General features: G+C 50.5%; 1 protein-coding gene across 1 annotated transcript in view; it reads left to right on the top strand.

Annotated features, from left to right (window-relative positions):
* Positions 1-20,715, top strand: part of SLC12A3 (solute carrier family 12 (sodium/chloride transporter), member 3) — a 36,089-nt gene extending 15,374 nt beyond the window's left edge. The window contains exons 15-26 of the mRNA XM_008572743.1: positions 734-833; positions 1,629-1,740; positions 2,107-2,247; positions 3,363-3,469; positions 5,003-5,085; positions 6,287-6,364; positions 7,119-7,220; positions 8,136-8,247; positions 8,351-8,407; positions 11,717-11,852; positions 13,685-13,752; positions 20,574-20,715. Of these exons, the coding sequence (XP_008570965.1) occupies positions 734-833; positions 1,629-1,740; positions 2,107-2,247; positions 3,363-3,469; positions 5,003-5,085; positions 6,287-6,364; positions 7,119-7,220; positions 8,136-8,247; positions 8,351-8,407; positions 11,717-11,852; positions 13,685-13,752; positions 20,574-20,715 (1,238 nt within the window). The remainder of the gene's footprint in view (positions 1-733; positions 834-1,628; positions 1,741-2,106; positions 2,248-3,362; positions 3,470-5,002; positions 5,086-6,286; positions 6,365-7,118; positions 7,221-8,135; positions 8,248-8,350; positions 8,408-11,716; positions 11,853-13,684; positions 13,753-20,573) is intronic.
* Positions 20,716-21,030: the final 315 nt, after the last annotated feature.

Genomic DNA, 21,030 nt, shown 5'->3' with positions numbered 1-21,030 from the left:
TCTGTGCTTTCCAGAGCCCCATTCTGGCCTCCCACCTCATCCCTCCCTGTGGGCTGAGGAGCCTAAAGAGATGTGCCCACTCAGCCCACACCTCTCCCTCTAGACCACCCCAGGCACCCAGGACCCCATAATCCTCTGCCCAAAGGACCCTGAGCCGGCTTCCGGGGCCTGTGCAGGCCTCTTCTTCAGGGCCACCCTCCCATGGGGGGCCAGCCACTGGCCTAAGCCTGAGGGTGGCTATTTGAAGGGCAGGTGGATAAAGCTTGGACACTGTGCAAGGAGCCCACATGCATGCAGGCAGGAATCCTGGGGTGACAGCTAGGAGGGTGGGAAACAGAACTCCAAGGAAGCCTGGAAGTCTAAGTTTGAACCTGGACTTCCAGGTCACTGTGAAGGTCACTATGAAGGTCTGTTTGTCAGGGTAAGAGGGTACTTCAAAAAGTTCACGGAAAGAGTTGTATTGTATTTCAATTCTATTTTTCCTTGAACTTTTTGAAGTACCTTAGTATTTTGTAGTGTTGAGTACCCTGATGTATAACTTTTAATATGGAGCCGTGTGGTATCTGCAAACATTAGGAACAGATCTGCAGGCTGTCCCCTGCCAGGTGGCCCTGCCCCACAGGTGCTCAGCATCTAAAGAAGGCTGACATTCCCTCCCTTCCTCCCTCCCTCCACATGTCTGGTTTCTTCTCCTGACTTCTAATCTTGCTCTCACCCCTGGCCCTGCCCTCAGAGGTAAACTGGGGTTCCTCGGTGCAGGCCAGCTCCTACAACCTGGCCCTGAGCTACGCGGTGGGCCTTAACGAGGTGGAAGACCACATCAAAAACTTCCGGTGAGCAGTTTCCGGGACCCGCCTGGGATGCAGGGGCCAGGGATGGCCTTGCCCTGGGAGTCCAGGAGTCAAGACCTGTCACCTGACCCCACAGACCTGGGTGGGCACAGCCCCCACTCAGAGAGGGAGCAGAGGTAGAGGAATACTACCTGGTCTTCAGGAGACCGGGGTTGACATTGCCAGATGGGAAACAAGCAATTCAAGGGACCGCTCTGTGCCTCAGTTTCCACAGTGGAACATGCTGTGTTGTAAGGGCGATTTGGTTTCGTAATTCCTATCACAATAATCTCATGAGGCTGACAGTGACAACCTTCCCCTGGGTACTGCTCAAAGCTGATTCCCCTCCTTGGTGAGGAGAATCAAGCACCTGTGATCACTTTCCCACCAGATCATTATGATAATAATCGGCGATATCTATTTATGTCACACTTACTGTGAACCCTTGAAAAGTGCCTTACACAGGCTCACGACAACCCCCTGAGGTCCACGAAATTGCTAACCCCAGTTGCAGCCGAGGACACTGACGCATGGAGAGGTTAAGTAACTGACCCCAAGTCCCACAGCTGGTGAACAGCCGGTTGAGTCTGGCTCTGATTGACTCTGGTAGTGACCCCTGAAGGTCACCCTTGAGTCCCATACTGGGAGACTGGGCCCAAGGCTCTCAGAGTCATGCCTGAGGCCACAGGTTCATGGAGACCTGGAAGGGAGCGGAACTCCTGAGGTGCCAGCCTTTAGCACCTAGACACCCCAGGCTCTCTCCTGACGGCTCATGCCCTTTTCCCTTCCCCTCCTCAGCCCCCAGTGCCTGGTGCTCACCGGGCCCCCCAACTTCCGCCCGGCCCTGGTAGATTTTGTGGGCACCTTCACCCGGAACCTCAGCCTAATGATCTGTGGCCACGTGCTCATCGTGAGTGCCTCCTGGAGGTGGGGCAGGGCCATACTCCTGGGAGCCACCTGGCTGCCATGTCCATTTATGGGGTGTGGGCGGAGGGCATGTGGAGCAAGCAGAGCCTAGCCAGACCCCCAGTTCTCTCCCCCTCCCGGCCCCTCTCCCCGGCTTCTTCCCCACTGGTCTGCCTCTCACCTGCTCCCTCCACCTCCTTCCTTCCCCCTCCCTCCTCCTGTTCTTTTCCTCCCCTAACTCTGTAAAGGAAAATGGGCCCCTCAGGGTGCTGCTGAGCCCATGGGGCAGCCTCCAGGGCAGGAGAGGGGCTGAATCTCAGGCCAGAGGGTGAAGGCAGCCCCTGACATCACCTGCCCCTGCCACCCACAGGGACCCCGCAAGCAGAGGATGCCTGAGCTCCGGCTCATTGCCAACGGGCACACCAAGTGGTTGATCAAGAGGAAGATCAAGACCTTTTACTCGGATGTCATCGCTGAGGACCTCCGCAGTGGGGTCCAGATGCTTATGCAGGTGCCCTGGGTTTGGGGTTTCCCTACAAGGCTTGATGTGACAGCTCAGAAGGCAGAAGGTCCTAGGGGCCTAGTGTAAGCCCCTTTTGCTGCAACAGAAGTCCCACCTTTCTGATTCTTTGAGTGCCCAGGACCTGAGAAACTGACTCAGAAGCCTCTGGGGGCTGCGTTACCTTGGCCAGTTCTCGTTTTTGTTTTTATTTTTTAAAGATATAACTTATACACAGTAAAGTGAAAAAACAGTAAGTGTATAGTTTGATAAATGTTTATCAAATATTTATATAAAAAATATGTAGACACTGTTCAGTTTTCTCATGTAAAATTAGGTGCACAGATAAAATAATAACAGTTGTTAATTCTGAGGGATGATAATCTTTTTCAATAGTTTTAGATATTTCTCAAAATTAAAAAAAAGCATATGGGGTATCTTTTGGGGGTTATGGCAGTATTTTGGAAGTAGATAGAGGTGATGGTATTGTGAATGTACTAAATGCCATTGAAATGTACACTTTAAAACTGTTAATTTTGTTATGTGAATTTCACCTCAAAAATTAAAAAAATTTTGGGCCGCCCGTGGCTCACTCGGTAGAGTGCGGTGCTGATAACACCAAGGCCCCGGGTTTGGATCCCATATAGGGATGGCCGGTTTGCTCACTGGCTGAGTGTGGTGCTGACAACACCAAGCCAAGGGTTAAGATCCCCTTACTGGTCATCTTTTTAAAAAAAAAAACAAATTAAAAAAAATTAAAAAAATTTTAACATTAAAAAAAGAGAAAAATAAAGGATGCAGGGATTAGATGACCCAGGGACAGTCTAAGGTTAACATCTAAATTCAAGTCTCTTATTTTGAGAACTCATGGGATAGTCCAGTTCTTGCCCAGGCTTGGAGAAATCACAGGAGATAATTTTGGCTATAGCTTCACCTTTCTCCTGGTGTGTCCAGGCAGACAAGAGCCTAAACAGGGATATATATTTCCTGAGCCTCTGCAGCATGGATGGGAGAGTGGCTGGGGCTAAAAGAGAGCCCAACCCTAGCCACGGAACAGAGCCCCTTGGAGCATGAGGTCTGTTCAGCAGCCCTGCCCTCTGACTGATCCCCTACCTCACCCCTGGCAGGCTGCAGGTCTCGGGAGAATGAAGCCCAACATGCTGGTGGTTGGGTTCAAGAAGAACTGGCAGTTGGCTCACCCAGCCGCAGTGGAAGACTACATCGGCATCCTGCAGTGAGTGAAGGCCTGATCAGGCAGGGGCCTGGGATCTTTTGATTTGGGCCAACAGGGTTTCCTGGGCTTTGGGAAATGGAAGGGAAGCAGTGGATGCTATAAGATGTTGAAAGCTCAGGAGGAAACAGGCTGAGGGTGTCCCACCCTGACCTATGGGACATGGACACCAAGGTCAGCAGGGATCAGGTAGGTAACACCAAGAATGGAATGGGCCAGGTGTAGGGCAATAGGGAGCAGTGGGGACTATGGTAAACTGGGGAGAACAGCTACTTGGCTCTAGCCAGTTCTGCCCATGCAGAAATGTGGGCCCAGGGTCGCCAGATCTTTTAATTTTCAGAGTAGCTGAAAATGTGGGATTTTAGGTGACAAGCTTGTGCCCACCTGTGTGCTTCAGAAAGCCTACACGTAGTCAGCTCAAGAGCTGTGAGGTGGTGCCACTGAGCAGAGAAGAGAAACCAGGCCCCTGAGGACTGAACTCCCTGGGAATTTCAGGGTTGACTCCAAAGGCTGTCTCCGTCAGCTGCGGATGTGCAAGGTCCAGAGAAGCCTGCCTGAGTGGCTTTTTGGCATTGATGTTGCATAGAGGGGCAGTGTGCAGTTTCATTAGAGAACACGAGGCTGAGTGTTGGGGCCCTGGGACCTGCTTCCAGGTCTGCTGTTAACCAGTTGTATGACTCCAAGCAATCATCTCACCTGCCTCTAACAAAATTACAACAGGGAATGGTGGGAATACCTGGTCTCCAAGCTCCTCCCAGCTCCAAAATTCTAAGACTTCAAAATGCAGGGGCCTGAGAGGTCCCTTTCCCAGAGATGTGTAATTAAAGGAGTCCAGGGAGGACAATGCTTAGCCCATTGGATCAAACTCTAATGGTGGGCTCTTGGGCACTGTGTCAGTCGGGCAGTAATATGCATCTGGGGCAGGAACCTTCCAGACATTCCATGTAGACCAACTATTGCATGAGTGAGACTGTTCCTGTGTGCATGCCTATCCTTCGCCCATTGGATCAAACTCTAATGGTGGGCTCTTGGGCACTGTGTCAGTCGGGCAGTAATATGAATCTGGGGCAGGAACCTTCCAGACATTCCATGTAGACCAACTATTGCATGAGTGAGACTGTTCCTGTGTGCATGCCTATCCTTTGGTTTATAGTCTCAGCTACATAATTCTCATCCCAGCGGGTCATCTCTTTAGTTGTATGATCCTGGGAAAGTTACTCCCCAAAACTCAGTTTTTGCATTTGTAAAATGGAGATAATAATTAACATCCCCACCTCTATGGCCAGGGTTGTGAAGATTATCCAACTGTATCAGGAAGACAGGGCCTGACCATAGGATCCACAGGATCTACAGTGCCATAGACTGTAGAACTAGAGAGGTCTTGGGGGACTCTCCAGAACTGTCTGCACATTATACAGTTGGGAAAACTGAGGCCAAGAGAGGAGAAAGGGTATGGAAGGAGGCAGGGCCAACTCCACCCCACGCTGGCGGGAGCTGGGGTCAAGAGAAGCCAGAGCTGACCTCCTCTCTTTCCAGCGATGCCTTTGATTTCAACTACGGCGTGTGTGTCATGAGGATGCGTGAAGGGCTCAACATCTCAGAGGTGATGCAGGCACACAGTGAGTACACGCCACACCTGCTCAGTGCCCCTGTCAAAAACTAGAGCAGTATCCCAGAAAGTTCTAGGACCCAATTATTTTTTAAGTGGTGGAGGGAAGAAAGGGAAAAATTTGTACAAAATACAAGGTCATAGACTCATAGAAAATCAGCCCTAGATAGTCCCTCAGAGCACATCAGGTTTCCAAATGGAGAAACTAAGGCCCAGAATGGGGAAAGATGGGTTCAAGGTCATGCTTCCCGCTGGAGGCAGAACCAAGACTGGAACTCAGAGCTCCCCAAATCATGAACAGTGTCTTTGTACCCAGGTGATAAAAAGGATCTAACAGAAAAAAGGAAAAGAGGAGAGATGAGAACGCCACATGGAGAGGCCAGAATATGAAAATATTCATAGAAAGGTCATGAAAACTGGACGTTTTGGTCTTCAGACCATCTTTGGGCACCAAGTACAGATGTATTTTACATTCTAAAGTCATATATGATTACGCAGACTCTGAATTAGTAATATTTAGGGGGGTGTGAAAGAAATACTATCTATGAGAGCACATTGAGGGCAGTGCTGGGGGACCTGGCAGGTTGGACTCTGCGTTTCTTGCAGGCAGCGGCTGGGTCTATTCATCTGTGCCACTGAGGGCTGAGGGCATGCCTGGCGCATGGCGCTGGTCAATAAATATTTATGTAGCCAGTGTTTACAAAGCAGTAGCTACCCTCCTGCCTGATGCTGCTTTAGGTGCTGGGGTTACAGCAGGGACCCAACAAAGACTCTGTTCTTGAGGAGCTGACACTCTAGTGGGAGAAGTGTTATTTAACAGAGGGACCCATAAGTCTCTCAGGTCATGACACTGTCCTGAGGAAGCTGACACAGGGTGCAGTGGTCAGGGAAGGCCTCTCTGAGGAGCAGACCTTTTACTGAGAAGGGCAGGGCTGGGGAAAATGTGTTCCCGGCTCAGGGGGCCTCTACCACCATGGCCCTGAGGTGGAAGCGGGCTTGGCCTGTTTGAGGAATGGGAGGAAGCTGGGCATGTCTGGGGTGTGAAGAGCCAGGGCAGGAGAAAGGTCAGAGGGAGGCAGGAGCCAGCCGTGGAGACCAGGTGAGGAGTCGAGACCTTCTTCCTAATGTTAGGGGAGCCCAGGTGGAGGAGGAGCCCGGGAGTGCCCCCAGGTAAGGAGAGCCTGTGAGCAAGCTGCCCCTCTCTTTTGCAGTTAACCCCGTGTTTGACCCAGCAGAGGATGGCAAGGAAACCAGTGCCAGCGGCGCCAGGCCATCCATCTCTGGCACATGTCAGTCCCCCACTCCTCGCCACCTTCAGAGGCTCAGGACACTCTTGCCCTGTGGGGCAGTTGGTGGTGGGCCACCCAGGAACTTGGTCAAGGGCAGACCATTTCTCCTTGTGGCAGTGGTGCCTGAGTAACGGGATGGGCAACTGGGAGGGCTTGGCCGCTGTTAAAGGGGGAAGTCGAGGACAGGGCTTCAAGGGGACTCCCCCCGCCCAGTGGGCTCTAGGGCTCATGTCCTTCCCCTCCATGGCCCCTCTGGCCATGCTCAAATGTTATAGGCAGGGAGGGGTAGAATGGGGTTCTCCCTCATCCTCTCCTGCCGATACCCTAGGAGGCAGGGGAACCCGCAGTGCTGGCGTGAGGACACCCTGTGGGCATTTTAGAAGGCACAAGGGAGTGTTTAAGAGAATGGAGAGCATGCTGCCCTACCGACGGGCTGCCCCAGAGGGCACTGGGACTCCCACCATACCCCAGTGCCCACCAGAATCCCAGGAGAGAGAAGATGGGAGCAAGAAAGGGCATGTGGCAACACTGTGTGTCTCGGGCCCTGGCTCCTGGTCCACCTGCCTGAGAATCTGAGTCTGTGCATCAGGAGGGGTGCAGGCCTGCCTGGGTGCACACCCGTAGCAGGGTGCTTTCAGCTGCTGTGTGCACGCCGGGTGAGGGATGGTGGGCCCCTCACAGGGCTCTGCTGTCAGATGGCTTCAGGCATCTGATGTGCTCTGCTCTGCTCGGCCCTGCCCCTCCTCTCCTGCAGTGGCCCCCGAGGCACTGGTGCAGGAGGAGCAGGCCAGCACCATCTTCCAGTCAGAGCAGGGCAAGAAGACCATTGACATCTACTGGCTCTTCGACGATGGAGGTCAGTGCCCCATGGACACCGGCTCTCCCCCAGCTGACTTCCCCCCATGCCTCTGCATCTCTTGGCCTGCTCTTGTCAAGGCCTCTGGTGGGCCCCAGAGCCCCGCAAAGGGAACAGGGGCCCTCGGGCCCACCAGTGAGCTTGGGGAGCTTAGCTGGGCCCTTGTCCCTGGCTACTGGTTTTTCAGCTATAAGATGGGGAGAAGCTGAAGTCAGCCAGAGATAGAACCTTCCTTGGAGGTCAGGTGCACCTGACATCAATGGGAGAGATGGGACAGTGCACAGGAAGGCTGTAGGAATGTTCTTCACCTCACAGAGAAATACACCCTCCCCCGCCACCCTTTTCTTAAAACATGACTCAGATTTGTTGTTTCCATCTTTGAAAGAGAGAGAGAAATTGTCTGCCCCAATACAGTATATCCTATTCATGATAGCTAATACAGGCTGAGCGCTTACTACCTGCCCAACATTGAGTGCTCTTCCTGGGCTAACCTAATGCAATCCCCAGGTAGGAAGTATTATTACTAACCCCCCATTTACAAATAAAGAAACTGAGGCACCGAGGATTATGTAGTGACACGTGACAGTTGGTCCTTGGCCTTGTGTGGAGAGACGGCAGGGAGGGATGAGGGCTCCCACCCGTTGGTCAGATTTTCAATCTTCAAGAAATGCCAGTCATCTAGATTTTCACGTGAAACCCCCCAATTACTAAATGCCAGCTTGTTTATCTGCAAACACTGCACACGCCAGCCCACAGAGCACCACGTGCAACTCGGGTATAGTCAGACCTATTCATTATACAGATGGATAAACTGAGGTCCAGAGAGGGGTTTGCTTGTGGCAGAGTGGGGTGGGAAGCCACACGGTGCTCTATCCTGAGTCTTTTCCTCTTGATTCACGGGGACTCCCTCACCAGGCCTCACCCTCCTCATCCCCTACCTCCTTGGCCGTAAGAAGAGGTGGAGCAAATGCAAGATCCGCGTGTTTGTCGGGGGCCAGATCAGCAGGATGGACCAGGAGAGAAAAGCGTAAGAGGGGAGGGTGGCCCCGGGGGCTGCACGGGACCAGCGCCATCTCAGCTCTACCTGAGGCTGCCCCTTCCCCCACTCTGACCCTCCCCCACCTCTTCAGGGGGGTCCTGGGATTGTCCCGAAGCCACTGGCTGGCTATGTCCAGGCCACAGCAGTGGTGAGCAGGGTTCTGGGCAGGAGCTGGGTTCTCCCCATTTCACGAGTTCTTCTGGTTTCCTGTCCCCCTCTAATAATAAGAAGCGGATGCCCTAGTCTTTGCTATGACAAGGAGGGGTGTTAAGTTTTAAAATCACAAATCTCCTCCAGGAGAAACCTGTATGAAATGAAGGATGGAGATCCCTCCTCCTGAGAAATGAAGCAGGGGTTAGAATCCTTGAAGGCAGTGTCCCCAAAGTGTGGGACACACTTGGTGAGACAAGTGGTGACTTTGTGGTGAGGAGATGGGGCAGCAAATACCATCTAATCTTTTGGCAAGAAGTTACTTTTAATTCTTTTTTTTTTTTTTTAAGATGACTAAGAGGATCTTAACCCTTGGCGTGGTGTTGTCAGCACCACGCTCAGCCAGTGAGCGCACTGGCCATCTCTATATAGGATCCAAACCCATGGCCTTGATGTTATCAGCACCGCACTCTCCTGAGTGAGCCACGGGCCGGCCCAGAAGATACTTTTAATTCTCCTCCAATTCTGTGGCTGATTCTGCAGGAGTAGGTCTTGGTTTAGCATTGACCTGTCTTTCTGCTGGTAACCCACACTAATCTCCTGTCTAGCGAGAGGAGCAGGCCTGAACTTGCAGGCTTGGCAGGCAATGGCATCAGGCCAGAATTTAGCAACATGGGTTTATGTACATGGGTTTTATTGGTCAACTCTTTCTGGCAAGAGTTGTTGGTTTTCTGTTTAAAATGGTGATATAAAATTTCCCTTTGAAATGTATCTAAGTTAGAATGTGAGTTGATTTAAACAGAAGAGGAAGTTAATAGTGAGGCAGGTGCCACACAGGTGTGGAGTTGGCAGGGGTTGGGCAGGTGTTGTTGAACGACTGCTGCTTTAGAGCAAGGTCCAGTGAGGTCAAAGGTCACAGGCTCGAGGTCCACTGGAGGGTGCAGACAGTAGGGTGGTTTTCCCAAGGTCATGCAATTAATTAGCCAAGGAGAAGAAGCCTGCTCAGTCTCTAGTACCCTTTGCAACAAACTTGGCTGTGATGCTGCAAGGTCAGGATAGGAGGGAACCCCATGGCCTACACCACCCTTGTCCTATGCCAGGATTACACCCCCACAATCCCCTTCTTTAGTCACCCCTGTGGGAATCAAGGACAATCCAGAAATTCCATCTCTTTGTCCCCATCCCCAAGGAGGACTTCTCCACCAAAAGGCCCCTTTCTCAGCAATGCCAGAGGAAGCATTGCTTGGGGACAGCAGCATCAGGCCTCTCCGTGATCTCCAGAAAGTAAACAAACCACACAGCCTGCTTTGTAGTCCCAGCTTCCTGTTCCAGCTCTGCAGGGAAGCTGGGTTCAGTGGGTTTGGTTTAGCTCAAAGCTGTGGCACCGTTGGGGAATAGCACATCCTTGAGGCGAAGGTTAGGAAAACTCCTCTGTCTCCCGACAGTCCCTTGATGGGCCACATCATCTGCTCTCCCTATGACCCTGGGGCCAGGTCTCGGCTGCCTCCTTTCCCAGCCTGCCAACCCTAGGCCACTGTTTCATTGCAAGGGCCCCCCCCCCCAACCAACTCCCACAGACCTGGGGGCCCAGGGAGTCTGGCTTCACAGTCATGAGCCCATGCTGCTTGCTACTCACCAAAGGCTGATTTTACCTGTGAAGGTGACTATTTTTCTAAAATTTCCCCAATCCCCTTAGTGTTTTCGTAAAGTGGTGGTTCTCAACCTCGGTGTGCATCAGAATCACATGGGGGGTTTGTGAAAGCACAGCTTGCTGGGTCCCACCCCCAAGATTCTGATTCAGTGGGTCTTAGGTCGGGCCTGAGTATCTGCATGTCTAACATGCTCTCAGGTGATGCCAGCGCTGCTGGTTCTGGCAACCACTCTGAGAACTCCCGTCTACCATGTAACGTGCTTAACACAGCACCCGGCCCACAGTCAAAGTTCAGTAAGTACTGGATTTGTGGCTTCTGCTTACTCTTCACTTCTGAGCTCTCACTACAGCTGCATCTCCCCTTGCAGGCCCAGCTGCACTGAAAACTGCCTCCTTCTCCAGGCACTGCCTGATTTAGGTTTCTCTAAAAGGGACTGTGACTGGCCCCACCCATCCCCTCCTGCCAGGCTAAGGTAGAGGTTACTGTGCAGCCTATTTCTTGACTATCTTTGGTCCAGTTGGCTATGGCCAGAGGTGGCAACTTCTGCAGGGGCTGTGGCAGGGTCACGTCCCCTTCCTGGGGCTGAGAGGACCACGGAGCCAGGCAGCTGCAGCCCCTGACATTATGTTCACACATCGGTGTTTGGAGTGGGGAGAATGTTGAATGGTCTACCCAACATCTTCCTCTCTCCCGCTGTGCAACAGCAAGTGTGTGGAATTCAACGGTGTCCTCCTATCTCAGTGTCCTCCTTTCAGTTTCCTCTGTTGGCTCTTCCTCCTCTACCTGACTTACACTTGTTGGCAACTTTAGGGTTTGGCCCAGGACCCTCTTCTCTCCTGTTTACTCTGTCCCCAGGAGAGCTCATCCATCCATGTGGCTTCAGATGACTTCATCTGAATGCTAATTCTAAATTTCTATCTTTAACAGTATAAGTCAGATCCTACAGAAAACCCTCCAACAGCTTCCTGTCTCACTGAGGGCAAATAGCAAAGACCTGCCCGACCGGCCCTCACTGTCCATCTGTGCTCGCCTCCTCCCGCTGTCCCGAGCTTACCTTGCTCCAGCCCACCAGCTCCTTTGATGCTCCTCACACAGGCCAAACATGCCTTTGTCTCAGGGCTGCACATTTAGTTCTGTCTGCTCCCACACCCACTGCCCTGTGCATAGCAGGCTCTGGGAAGACAAACTTCCTTCAGGTCGCAGAGAGGGCTTTCCCACCCCTGTTGTTCTCTAGCCCATTCTTGATTTGAACCTTCATAAAACTTCCACTTTATATTTATTTGCCTATTTGGTTATCACCTAGCAGACCATGAGCTCCATGAAGACAGGGGACACGATCTTATTTGTTCACTGTGTATAGCGCAGAACCTGGCACAGAATAGGGTTCAGTAGAGACTTGCTAAATGGTTGGGTGGGTGGAGGGTGGATCATGGGTCAGTTGTTGCGAACGACTTGTGGAAGTTTGGTTAAATACCAGACCCAAACAGCAGAGCTGAATTGAACACAGTAGCCACTCTGATGTAAATGACAGCGTCAGAATGGGTTTCAGCCTGAAAAGTATGTCTCTGTGGCACCACCTCCAGCTCCCTCCGGGGATCTGGTTCCTCTGGAGACTGGGCCATCTCACCTAGCCTTACCTGCTCTCTCGTCCACAGCATTAAGCGGTTTGAGGACATGATTGCACCCTTCCGCCTGAATGATGGCTTCAAGGACGAGGCCACTGTCACTGAGATGAGGCAGGACTTCCCCTGGAAGATCTCGGACGAGGAGATTAACAAGAACAGAATTAAGGTGCAGGAGAGAGAAGGGCCTTGCTGGGGTGGAGGTGGGGGTGGGTCAAGGCACACCCCTGGGTCAGGGCCATTTGTTCCCTGTGTCCTGAGCTTAGTCCTGAGTCCCCTCCCATGAACCCTTGACTCTGCTTCCCCCTCCCAGCCTCTGAGGTATCCTCAAGCCACAAATGCCTGGGCCGATGGGTAATCCGGCTGATGGGTATCCCTGGAGTGATAGCCTGGTCCTCCTGCCCATTTTGAGAGGCCCTGGCAGTGGACGTGGACCGCCTGGAGTCCTCCCTCTCCTCCTCCATTCCTCCATGCCTGGTGGAAGGGATTCATGAGACAAGCAGTGAGAGTTGAGCACGATTTGTCCTGGGGGCCAACAAAGCTTCCTGACCTTCTGCTCTTAACATATAGTCCCTGCCCCAGCACAACCCAAAGCCACGGCAGCACCTTCAGGACGCTGATAAGGGCTAAGAGAGGGTGTGTGCATCGTGGTGGTGGTGTGGGGAGTACTACTTAGAATGGCTGCTGTAGCCATATGAAGAAGGGATGAGCTGCTAGTGGGTGGGGGCAGGGGTGGATCTCAGTTCTACTCCTGGTGTCAGTGGTTCTCCACCAGGAGTGACTTTGCCACCCTACGCCAAGGGACATTTGGCAACCTCTGGAGACATTTTTGATTGTTGCAACTTGGGAGTGAGGATTGCTACTGTCATCTAGTGGGTAGAGGCCTGGGACGCTGTTAAACTTCTCACAATGTACAGGACAGTTCTCACAATAAGGAATTGTCCATCCAAAATGTCAATAGTGGGCCGGCCCATGGCTCTCTAAAGGGACATTTGGCAACCTCTGGAGACATTTTTGATTGTTGCAACTTGGGAGTGAGGATTGCTACTGTCATCTAGTGCGTAAAGGCCTGGGATGCTGTTAAACTTCTTACAAAGTACAGGACAGTTCTCACAATAAAGAATTGTCCATCCAAAATGTCAATAGTGCAGGGTTGGGAACACCAAGTCAAGGGTTAAGATCCCCTTACCGGTCATCTTTTTAAAAAAAAAAAAATGTCAATAGTGCAGGGTTGGGGATCCCTGATCTAGGTTAATTTACTTCCCCTCGGTTTTCCATTCTCTAAAATGGGGTGTCCATCCGCTATCAGATCCTGAGTATCAATCTTTTTTGAACAATTTGGAGACATCCTCCCCACCCCCAACCCAGTCCCACACAAGCTTTGGGGAATTCCCTGATTTGTTGGCCCTGAGACCCTGCCCCAAAATGTTCACATGGCCATCTGGCTTTTTGGAAACACTGAATAAAATGTGGTGTCCGAAGGAGGCTCTCCCACACTCTGTTACAGAGGAAGTAGAGTGTTCATCCCTGCTGCAGCTCACTTTTCTGGAGTACCTTCCCTGTACCAGGCCCTCTGCCTGGTGCTTTTGCAGAAGTTATCTCATTTGATCTCCCCAAATTCCCCTGGGGAGGATATTATCACACCCAATTTACAGATGAAGTTAGCAAAGCTCAGGGAGGCAACGTGAATTGCTCACATTCTCTCTGCTACGAAATATCAGGGCTGAGATTTGAACCCAGTAAAGTGCTCTCTCTTCACTATCCTGCTGGTCATGGTAATAAAGCCAGGCAAGGAGAAACCAAGGAAGGCTTCTTGAAGGAGGTGAGCTTGGTGCTCAATTAATTTGAGGTTTCCCTTCCTGGAGGTGGGAGAGACTATAATAATTTAAGAGGAATAATTCATGTATCCAGTTGGAAATGTTAAAAGAGGCCATGGGCTTGGTGGGGGGTTGATTGCTCTTGAGGATGTGGGGAGTGACCACTTGGCTTTCCCTCGCTCAGTCCTTTCGGCAGGTGAGGCTGAATGAGATCCTGCTGGATTACTCCCGAGATGCTGCCCTTGTGGTCGTGTAAGTAGCACCTGGCTGGCGGGAGGAGAAGCCTGTCAAGGGTCTAGGCCTCTTGCATCCCAGATATCTGGCCTCCTCTCCGCTCTGCTTTTCCCCTGTTGGCTGCCTTTTCTTGCCAAACTCAGCTTGGCAAAGTGGGGTCCTCAGCTCATTCCAGAAGGAAATCAATTCCAGGTTGTCTGGGAATCACCCAGCCCCCAACTGATGTTACTGCCAAGCTCGGATCACAGAAACAGAGGCCTGCTCCAGCCCAGCTGTTCCCTCTGGACCCATGTCCAGTTCTGAGTGATCCCTGGTGGGTGTGACCCAGGGCTGAGCAAGTGGAAAGTGACAGTAGCACAGAGAGGGTCTCAGTGTGGCTCCACTCTCTCGGAGGCCAGAAGGAAGATCATGGTCAGGTCAACCCAGCCCTCTGAGTCCCCAGCTCCGGGGGAAGAGGCATTTGACAAGGCAAGTAACTGGTTTTTCTTACATTTCTTGGGTGGTCAACCACCTGGGAATTCTGCAGGGCAGCCAAGGAGCCGGCTGAACCTGTGTTTTTAATACTCTGAAGCCAGGACCAACTACACAATCTGCAGGGCCCAGGACAAAACGAAGATGAAGGGTCCCTTGCTCAAAAATTAAGAATATCAAGATGTGGTCCTCCTTTTCAAAGCAAGCTCCCTTACATTCTCATATAGGATATATGGAATTTGTTGTTTTGTTTTTTTTTAAATCTCATGGTGGTGGAAAGGAGGAAAGGACAGAGGGCAGCAGAGATCAAGAAATGATCATAGGTTGATAATTATAGATAGATGATGTGGGCATGCAACTTCAGTGTATTATTTTTCAAAGCTAATGTGTTTGAACATTTCCATAAATCTGCAAAACAGAATTTGCCTTGGATGGGTAATAAGTGCCTCATCAAGCTTGCTCTGCCCTGGAGGGAAGGCACCCAGACCTGTCCTTGGAATGTGTGTTCAGATAGAAGGTCTCTGAGGCTCTGGAGATATGGCCCATTCCCAGATTTGTCACCATCTCACCTGGACTGAAGATGCCAGGATCTAAGAACATTGGATTCATGAGAAGACATCTCAGATCAAGGAGCCCATTGAGGGTGACAAAAGCAACTCAAAGCTCATCTTTCCACCACTTCAGTTGCTCAAGTACTGGATAAGTTGTATAAATCCCACCCTGTCTCACCTGTAATATCCTCTTTCAAGAATGCGTAGCAATGTTCTTTTAGGCAGTGTATGTGCCCCTTTGAGAGGATCAAAATGGCCAATGGATTCAGACCAAAAATGGCCAATGGCTTCTAGCAGATGAATAGGACTGTGACAGTTAAAGCTTGAGGGCATACACCCTCCTAGGGATTGCTGAATGGTACAAGCCAAGCAGACAGTCTGGGACTGACCTGGGAGGCTTCTGAACCTCAGTTTTGTCTTCAGGTGCCTTTGAAGACTCAAAAGGCACCAGCCTCAGTTACTCTTCATTGACAGGACAGAGGTAAAATTTTTATTTCCACCAACTAGCATAGTTTAGTCAGCAGAAGAGCAGTTAAGCTATTAGAAACAGGATAATAGAAATGTCATGTAGATCAAAATCTAGAATGGAGCTTTTGGTAAGAACCCTGAGCTAGAGACATAAGGTTAGTTGTTATCAGCAACACACATGTTAAGACAGAGTCATTTTAAAGAATAGAAGTAGGGCCGAGCCCGTGGCGCATTCGGGAGAGTGTGGCGCTAGGAGCGCTGTCCCGCCGCGGGTTCGGGATCCCATGTGGAGACCGGTTCCCGCTCACTGGCTGAGCGCGGTGTGGGCGCAACACTGAGCGAGAGTTGCGATTCCGTTGCCGGTCCCCAGTACAGGCACGACACCGAGGGTTGCGATCCCGTTACCGGTCAGTAAAAAAAAAAAAAGACAAAAAAAGGAAAAAAGAAAAAAAAAAAAAAAGAAACAGGATAATACGGGCCGGCCCGGTGGCGCACTGGAGAGTGCGCCGCTTGGGAGTGCGGCAGCGCTCCCGCCGAGGGTTCGGATCCCATGTGGAGACCGGTTCCCGCTCACTGGCTGAGCGCGGTGTGGGCGCAACAGTGAGTGAGAGTTGCGATTCCGTTGCCGGTCCCCAGTACAGGCACGACACCGAGGGTTGCGATCCCGTTACCGGTCAGTAAAAAAAAAAAAAGACAAAAAAAGGAAAAAAAAAAAAAAAAAGAAACAGGATAATACTCAAACTGTACTCCTATACACCCAGTCAGCATTCAGGAATCGCATGCTAGTCCATTCAGGCTGCTACAATAGAATACCATAAAATGGGTGGCTTAATATAAGAAATTTATTTCTCATAGTTCTGGAGGCTGGGAAGTCCAAAATCAAAAAGCCAGGAGGTTTGGTGTGTGGCAAGGGCCCATTTCCTGGTTCAATGATGGGGCTTTTCTCTGCATCCTCACTTGGCAGAAGCAGCCAGGGATCCCTCTGGGGCCTCTTTTATAAGAGGACTCATCCCATGCATGAGGGCTCCACCCTGATGACCTAATCATCTCCCAAAGGCCCCACTTCCTAATACTATCACCCTGGGGGTTAGGATTTCCTGTGAGTTTTGGGAGGACACGAATATTCAGACTATAGCATATGGTTATGACTTACCAAGTTTTTGTCCCCCAGTCACTTCATATGTGCCAGGAAGACATTAGGACATATAGAATTCTTAAAAATTCCTAGTATCTTATGCATTGTGGCAATCATTCTTTTCAGCAGATTAGTGTAAGAGCACAGAAGCCTGACAACAGCCCATTGCCAATCCTTCCCTGGAACTCAGCATTTCCCATACCCCAGGTGCCACCAGTGCCAGTGTGCACTTTTCCTAAAGGGTGAAGTGCTCACTGCATTCATTTCTCAGATGGTGATATAATTCACAGTGCAGGCATCTGGGTTGAGCTCTTGCTTGCAACAGTTTCCTGTGTGAATTAAGGCCATCAAAAGAAAAAAAGAAAAAAAATGTCAAGATGGTGACAGCAGAGCATTAAACCAAGCAGGGGACACTTCTGAGCATAGGACCCTGTGTGACTGCACAACTGCACACCCATGAGGCTGGCTCTGCCCAAAACAATGCTTCCTGGGGCTTTAGGGAGATCATTTTTGTACAGAGAAAGTTCTCCATGTCTTTCTGGTGTAAGAACCGTGATAAGGAAAGGGTCTGGGTTTATCTCAAGCCTCTGGCCAACACCAGCAGAGAACATTCCTACTGCATGGGCTGGTCCAGGGTGTGGACTGAATCAGAGTGCAAGAGAGTAGAAATGGCTTCATCCTGGCATGGTTCCCCAAACTTTTCCTTGGGTGTGTGTGCACCTGGTGTGCACGGGTGTGCCCAACCATGGTTTCATGAGCACCACCTCTGTTCAGAGAAAAAGGTTTGCATTTGTCTCTGCTATTAGCCCACTGCATGGCCTTGGGTAAGTAACCCCATTTCTCTCTAGCCTCAGTTTCCCTAATTATAAAAAGAAGAGTTAAACTAAATTATTTCCAAGATTCTCTTTCATGCTAACATAAAGCAATTCTAAGTTTATTTGCCATTAACATTAGTCAGTCTCTCCGGCCATAAGATGAGGAATTTCATGCTAGGAGGCACCTCTCCCTCACTGTATGCCTCTCCACTCCACCTCCAAGGGAAAACCATTCCCCATCAGACTTTGTGGAATTAGCTCACACAAATACTTAGGAGTCCAGTCACCTTAGAGAATACGCCACTGCTCGGCATTACTCATACCTACCCTGGAGGCATGCCCAGTGTTTCTCAAAGTGCAGTCGGAAGGTCAGCCCTGCCAGAACCACTGAGGAATGTAGAAAATGCAAAGTCCTCAATTCCTTCCAAATCTGGGTCTGGGAACTGCCTGCATTCCCCAGAAATTCTGAGGAAGGAAAAATCCTCCCAAGCCCCACTGAAATGACAAAATCACATTATCCAGCATTTCAGAGAACATTCTTGGGCCATTTTCTAGAACCGGTTTGAGGCAGCACTTGTTTTTTTGCCACTGGCAAATCAGCAGGTTATCTGATTAACGGCCCTATGTGTGAGCCCAGCTACACCTGCACAGCTGATAAACCAGCCTTGTCAACAGCCCTACAACCTTTGGCTAGACTAACCACCCATTCCTGTTGGTCCAGGCACCTTTTTTCTATAGACTCTCTCCTCAAAGCCAAATAGTAATCATCAAAATAGTAATAATCAACATTGCATTTTATTAATTGAGCCTCTATGGTACTCAAGGCATTGGGCCTTATTAATTTTTAAAGCTCTGTTTTAACCATCCCCCTAATCTCCATTTTTTGAGATGAGGAAACAGCCTCAGAGGAGTTAAACAGCTTGCCCAGGATCTCATAGCTGGAAAGTGGGGGTTGAATCTCAAAGCCTGTGACTACAGTTCAGACTCAGGGCTATCAATTTGCATGTAGGTTAGATCCAAGGCTGCCTTTCTTTGTGGCTAAAAGATGCAATTATTAACAAAAAGTTCCTTTGTCCTGGAGCGGCTTTATTTCTAAAGATTAGTAGCTTAAGGCGTGTACACCCTGTGAGCAGGGATAGAATGTATTATTGATTGGCCTGGGGGTGAGTTTAAAGGTGCTGTCCCTTGGACAGGAGAACAGGCTCGGTTGAGGGAGGGAAGTTCATGCAGATGCTTGAAAGTCTACCACAAGAGTGATGGGTGTTCCCTACCCCAATAACACAGACATCATTCCCTTGTGGGCTTGGAAGTTTCTGAATTCAGTCCCTAAAAATAATGTAGCATTTCCCAGATGGCATTTTCAGCTTTTGGCATAACTGTTAAATCAGGAGAGTTTGGGCTGGTTGGTTAGAATATATATATATATATATATATATAATCTCAGGAGAGTTTGGTTTCAATATTCCCACATCCCTTTTCCCTGGAAAGTCACCAAACTAAGATGACAATAGCTTCATGAAATGCGTTGTTCCCACTTAGCTTCCCTAATCCTAGGGACCTTGCTTTTTAAAGGATGACAGTGGTTGTCCTGAGTAAAGCTCTGATCATGGAATTCCAAGTAGGAGGCAGCTGTTTAGGGATTTCATGACCATTCTTGGGTGTCTCAGAACAGGTAGGGGGTTACAGTGAGCAGAGGCAGCTGGGTGGGAAGATCCCAAGACTTTGGCTGAGGTCCCAGCTCTGCCACCACCAGCTTGTTCATCTCACGCTGGTAAGTAACAAGTGATGGTAGTAGCTGCTGACGTCATGCAGTGCTGACTTACTACGCGTCAAGCGTTGCACTGCACCCTGTGTGTGCTTTGTCTTCTTTACGGCTCACAAACATCCTCTGAGGGAGGTATTTGTGTTCTCACTCTAAGAGAAAACTGAGGCTCAGGGACAGTGAGGCACTTTGCCAAAGTCATGTGGCTGAGGAAGAGGCAAAGTCACCACGACTCGGCTTCTCTGACGCCAGAGCCTGTGCTCTGAAGCCCAGCATTGAAAGGCATCCTCCTTCAGTCCAGGTTCCCTCAGCTGTGACCGATCCCCAGGGCTGTTTTCAGGTTCAGATGAAATAACTGCTGTGGATTCTTTTGGGAAAACAAATAGACTGTCAAGTGAAGTCTCTTATGAGGTGCTTGTGCCCTAACTTCACGTAGCACCAGCTGGATCCGTGAGACGCTGCCTTCTCCAGGAACCAAGAGCCAGGTGGCTGTAGCCATCCTGATATATTTTTGGAATTCTTAATATGGTAGAAAAGTCACTTCCTAAAATAGCTGGGAAAACATGGCCAAACAGCATTCCCAGGGCATCTCGTTATTTGCACAGCATTGCATAATTAGGACAAGGGGCCCTCCAAAGGCAATGGTGGAGTCCTGCTCCCAGGGTCTTACGCACAGGGTAGAAGGGAGGACAAGGACACTGAGCTGAATCACGCGAATGTATCATGTTGTGGCCACAGGCAGGTGTGTGGCTGGAGAAGCAAGCCCAGCATGATGTGAGTGTCCTGATGGGGTGGGGTCTCCCACTTGACAAATCTACACCAATCCTGACTGTATTGGACTCTTCTAGGCCCAGGGGAAAGGGCATGAACAAGACTGACTGGCCTGCTCATGAGTGAACATACATTCTAGTGGGAGGAGACAGACAACAAACAAATAAATCGAAACATGCTTCTGAGATTGCGAAGGGCTGTGAAGACAATAAAATGGTGACATAAAGAGACATGGGTGGGGCCGAACCCGTGGCTCACTCAGGAGAGTGCAGCGCTGGAGCACAGCGGCGCTCCGGCCACGGGTTCGGATCCTATATAGGGATGGCCACTGCGCTCACTGGCTGAACGCCATGCGGGCGACACCAAGCCAAGGGTTGCGATCCCCTTACCGGTAAAAAAAAAAAAAAAAAGAGAGACATGAGTGGCCTGCTTTGGAGAGAGTGATTAGAGAAGGAGATGCACTTAAGCAGGGACCTGAGTGATTTGAAGGAGCCAACCAGGTGAGGGCTGGGTACTGCCTTTCAGTTGGAGAGAACATCAAGTGAAAGGCCCTGGGGCAGGAGCAAGCTGGGCACATGATGGTGTGAGTTGGGCCAAGGTGGCAGGAGACGAGGTTATGGGGGTTGGCGAGGACTGGATGACGTGGGCTTTACAGGCCACAGCTTTATTTAGAAATGCTGCATGGCTGAAGGTGCATTTTGACTAATGCTTTAAGGAAAGCAGAGGGGTCATTCTTATGGTGGGTGGGAAGGAGCTCTGAAGGGGATAATAAACAGACCTGCTGTTCAGAAAACAAACTGTGAGCTGGACTGTGTGGGGAAGGCCCCTTGGTAATTTCTCTTCTGCCGTCTCTTCCTGCCTTGCAGCACCTTGCCTGTAGGGAGGAAGGGGAAATGTCCAAGCTCGCTGTACATGGCCTGGCTGGAGACCCTGTCCCAGGACCTCAGACCTCCGGTCATCCTGATCCGAGGAAACCAGGAAAATGTGCTCACCTTTTACTGCCAGTAACTCCTGGCTTGGCCACCCCTGGCCAAAGCTGAGGGTGCGTGGGATGAATTGGAACTCGGGCCCCTCCAGTCCATGGGGACAAGACTCACGTTCTCTTGCACTTGAAGTGGTAGCATCTGGTGATCCAACTGAAGAAGATGGTAGATTTCCAAACTTGGCTGGACCCCACTTCCCTGGACACGTCCCCTGGGCCTCGTTTTTATAGGCTGGAGAAGTAGCAGATGAAGTTGCAAGGAACCTTCTCTGGAGGATCTTATTCCTTTTAAAAGTGCTCTTTTGATCTTGATGACCATTAATTAAGATTTCAGTCTTTGA

This window comes from Galeopterus variegatus, unplaced genomic scaffold, assembly GCF_000696425.1.
Source record: "Galeopterus variegatus unplaced genomic scaffold, G_variegatus-3.0.2 Scaffold828, whole genome shotgun sequence".
NCBI classification, from domain to species: domain Eukaryota; kingdom Metazoa; phylum Chordata; class Mammalia; order Dermoptera; family Cynocephalidae; genus Galeopterus; species Galeopterus variegatus.
Note: the sequence above shows the minus strand (reverse complement) of the source record. Positions and strands in the feature narration are given on the sequence as shown.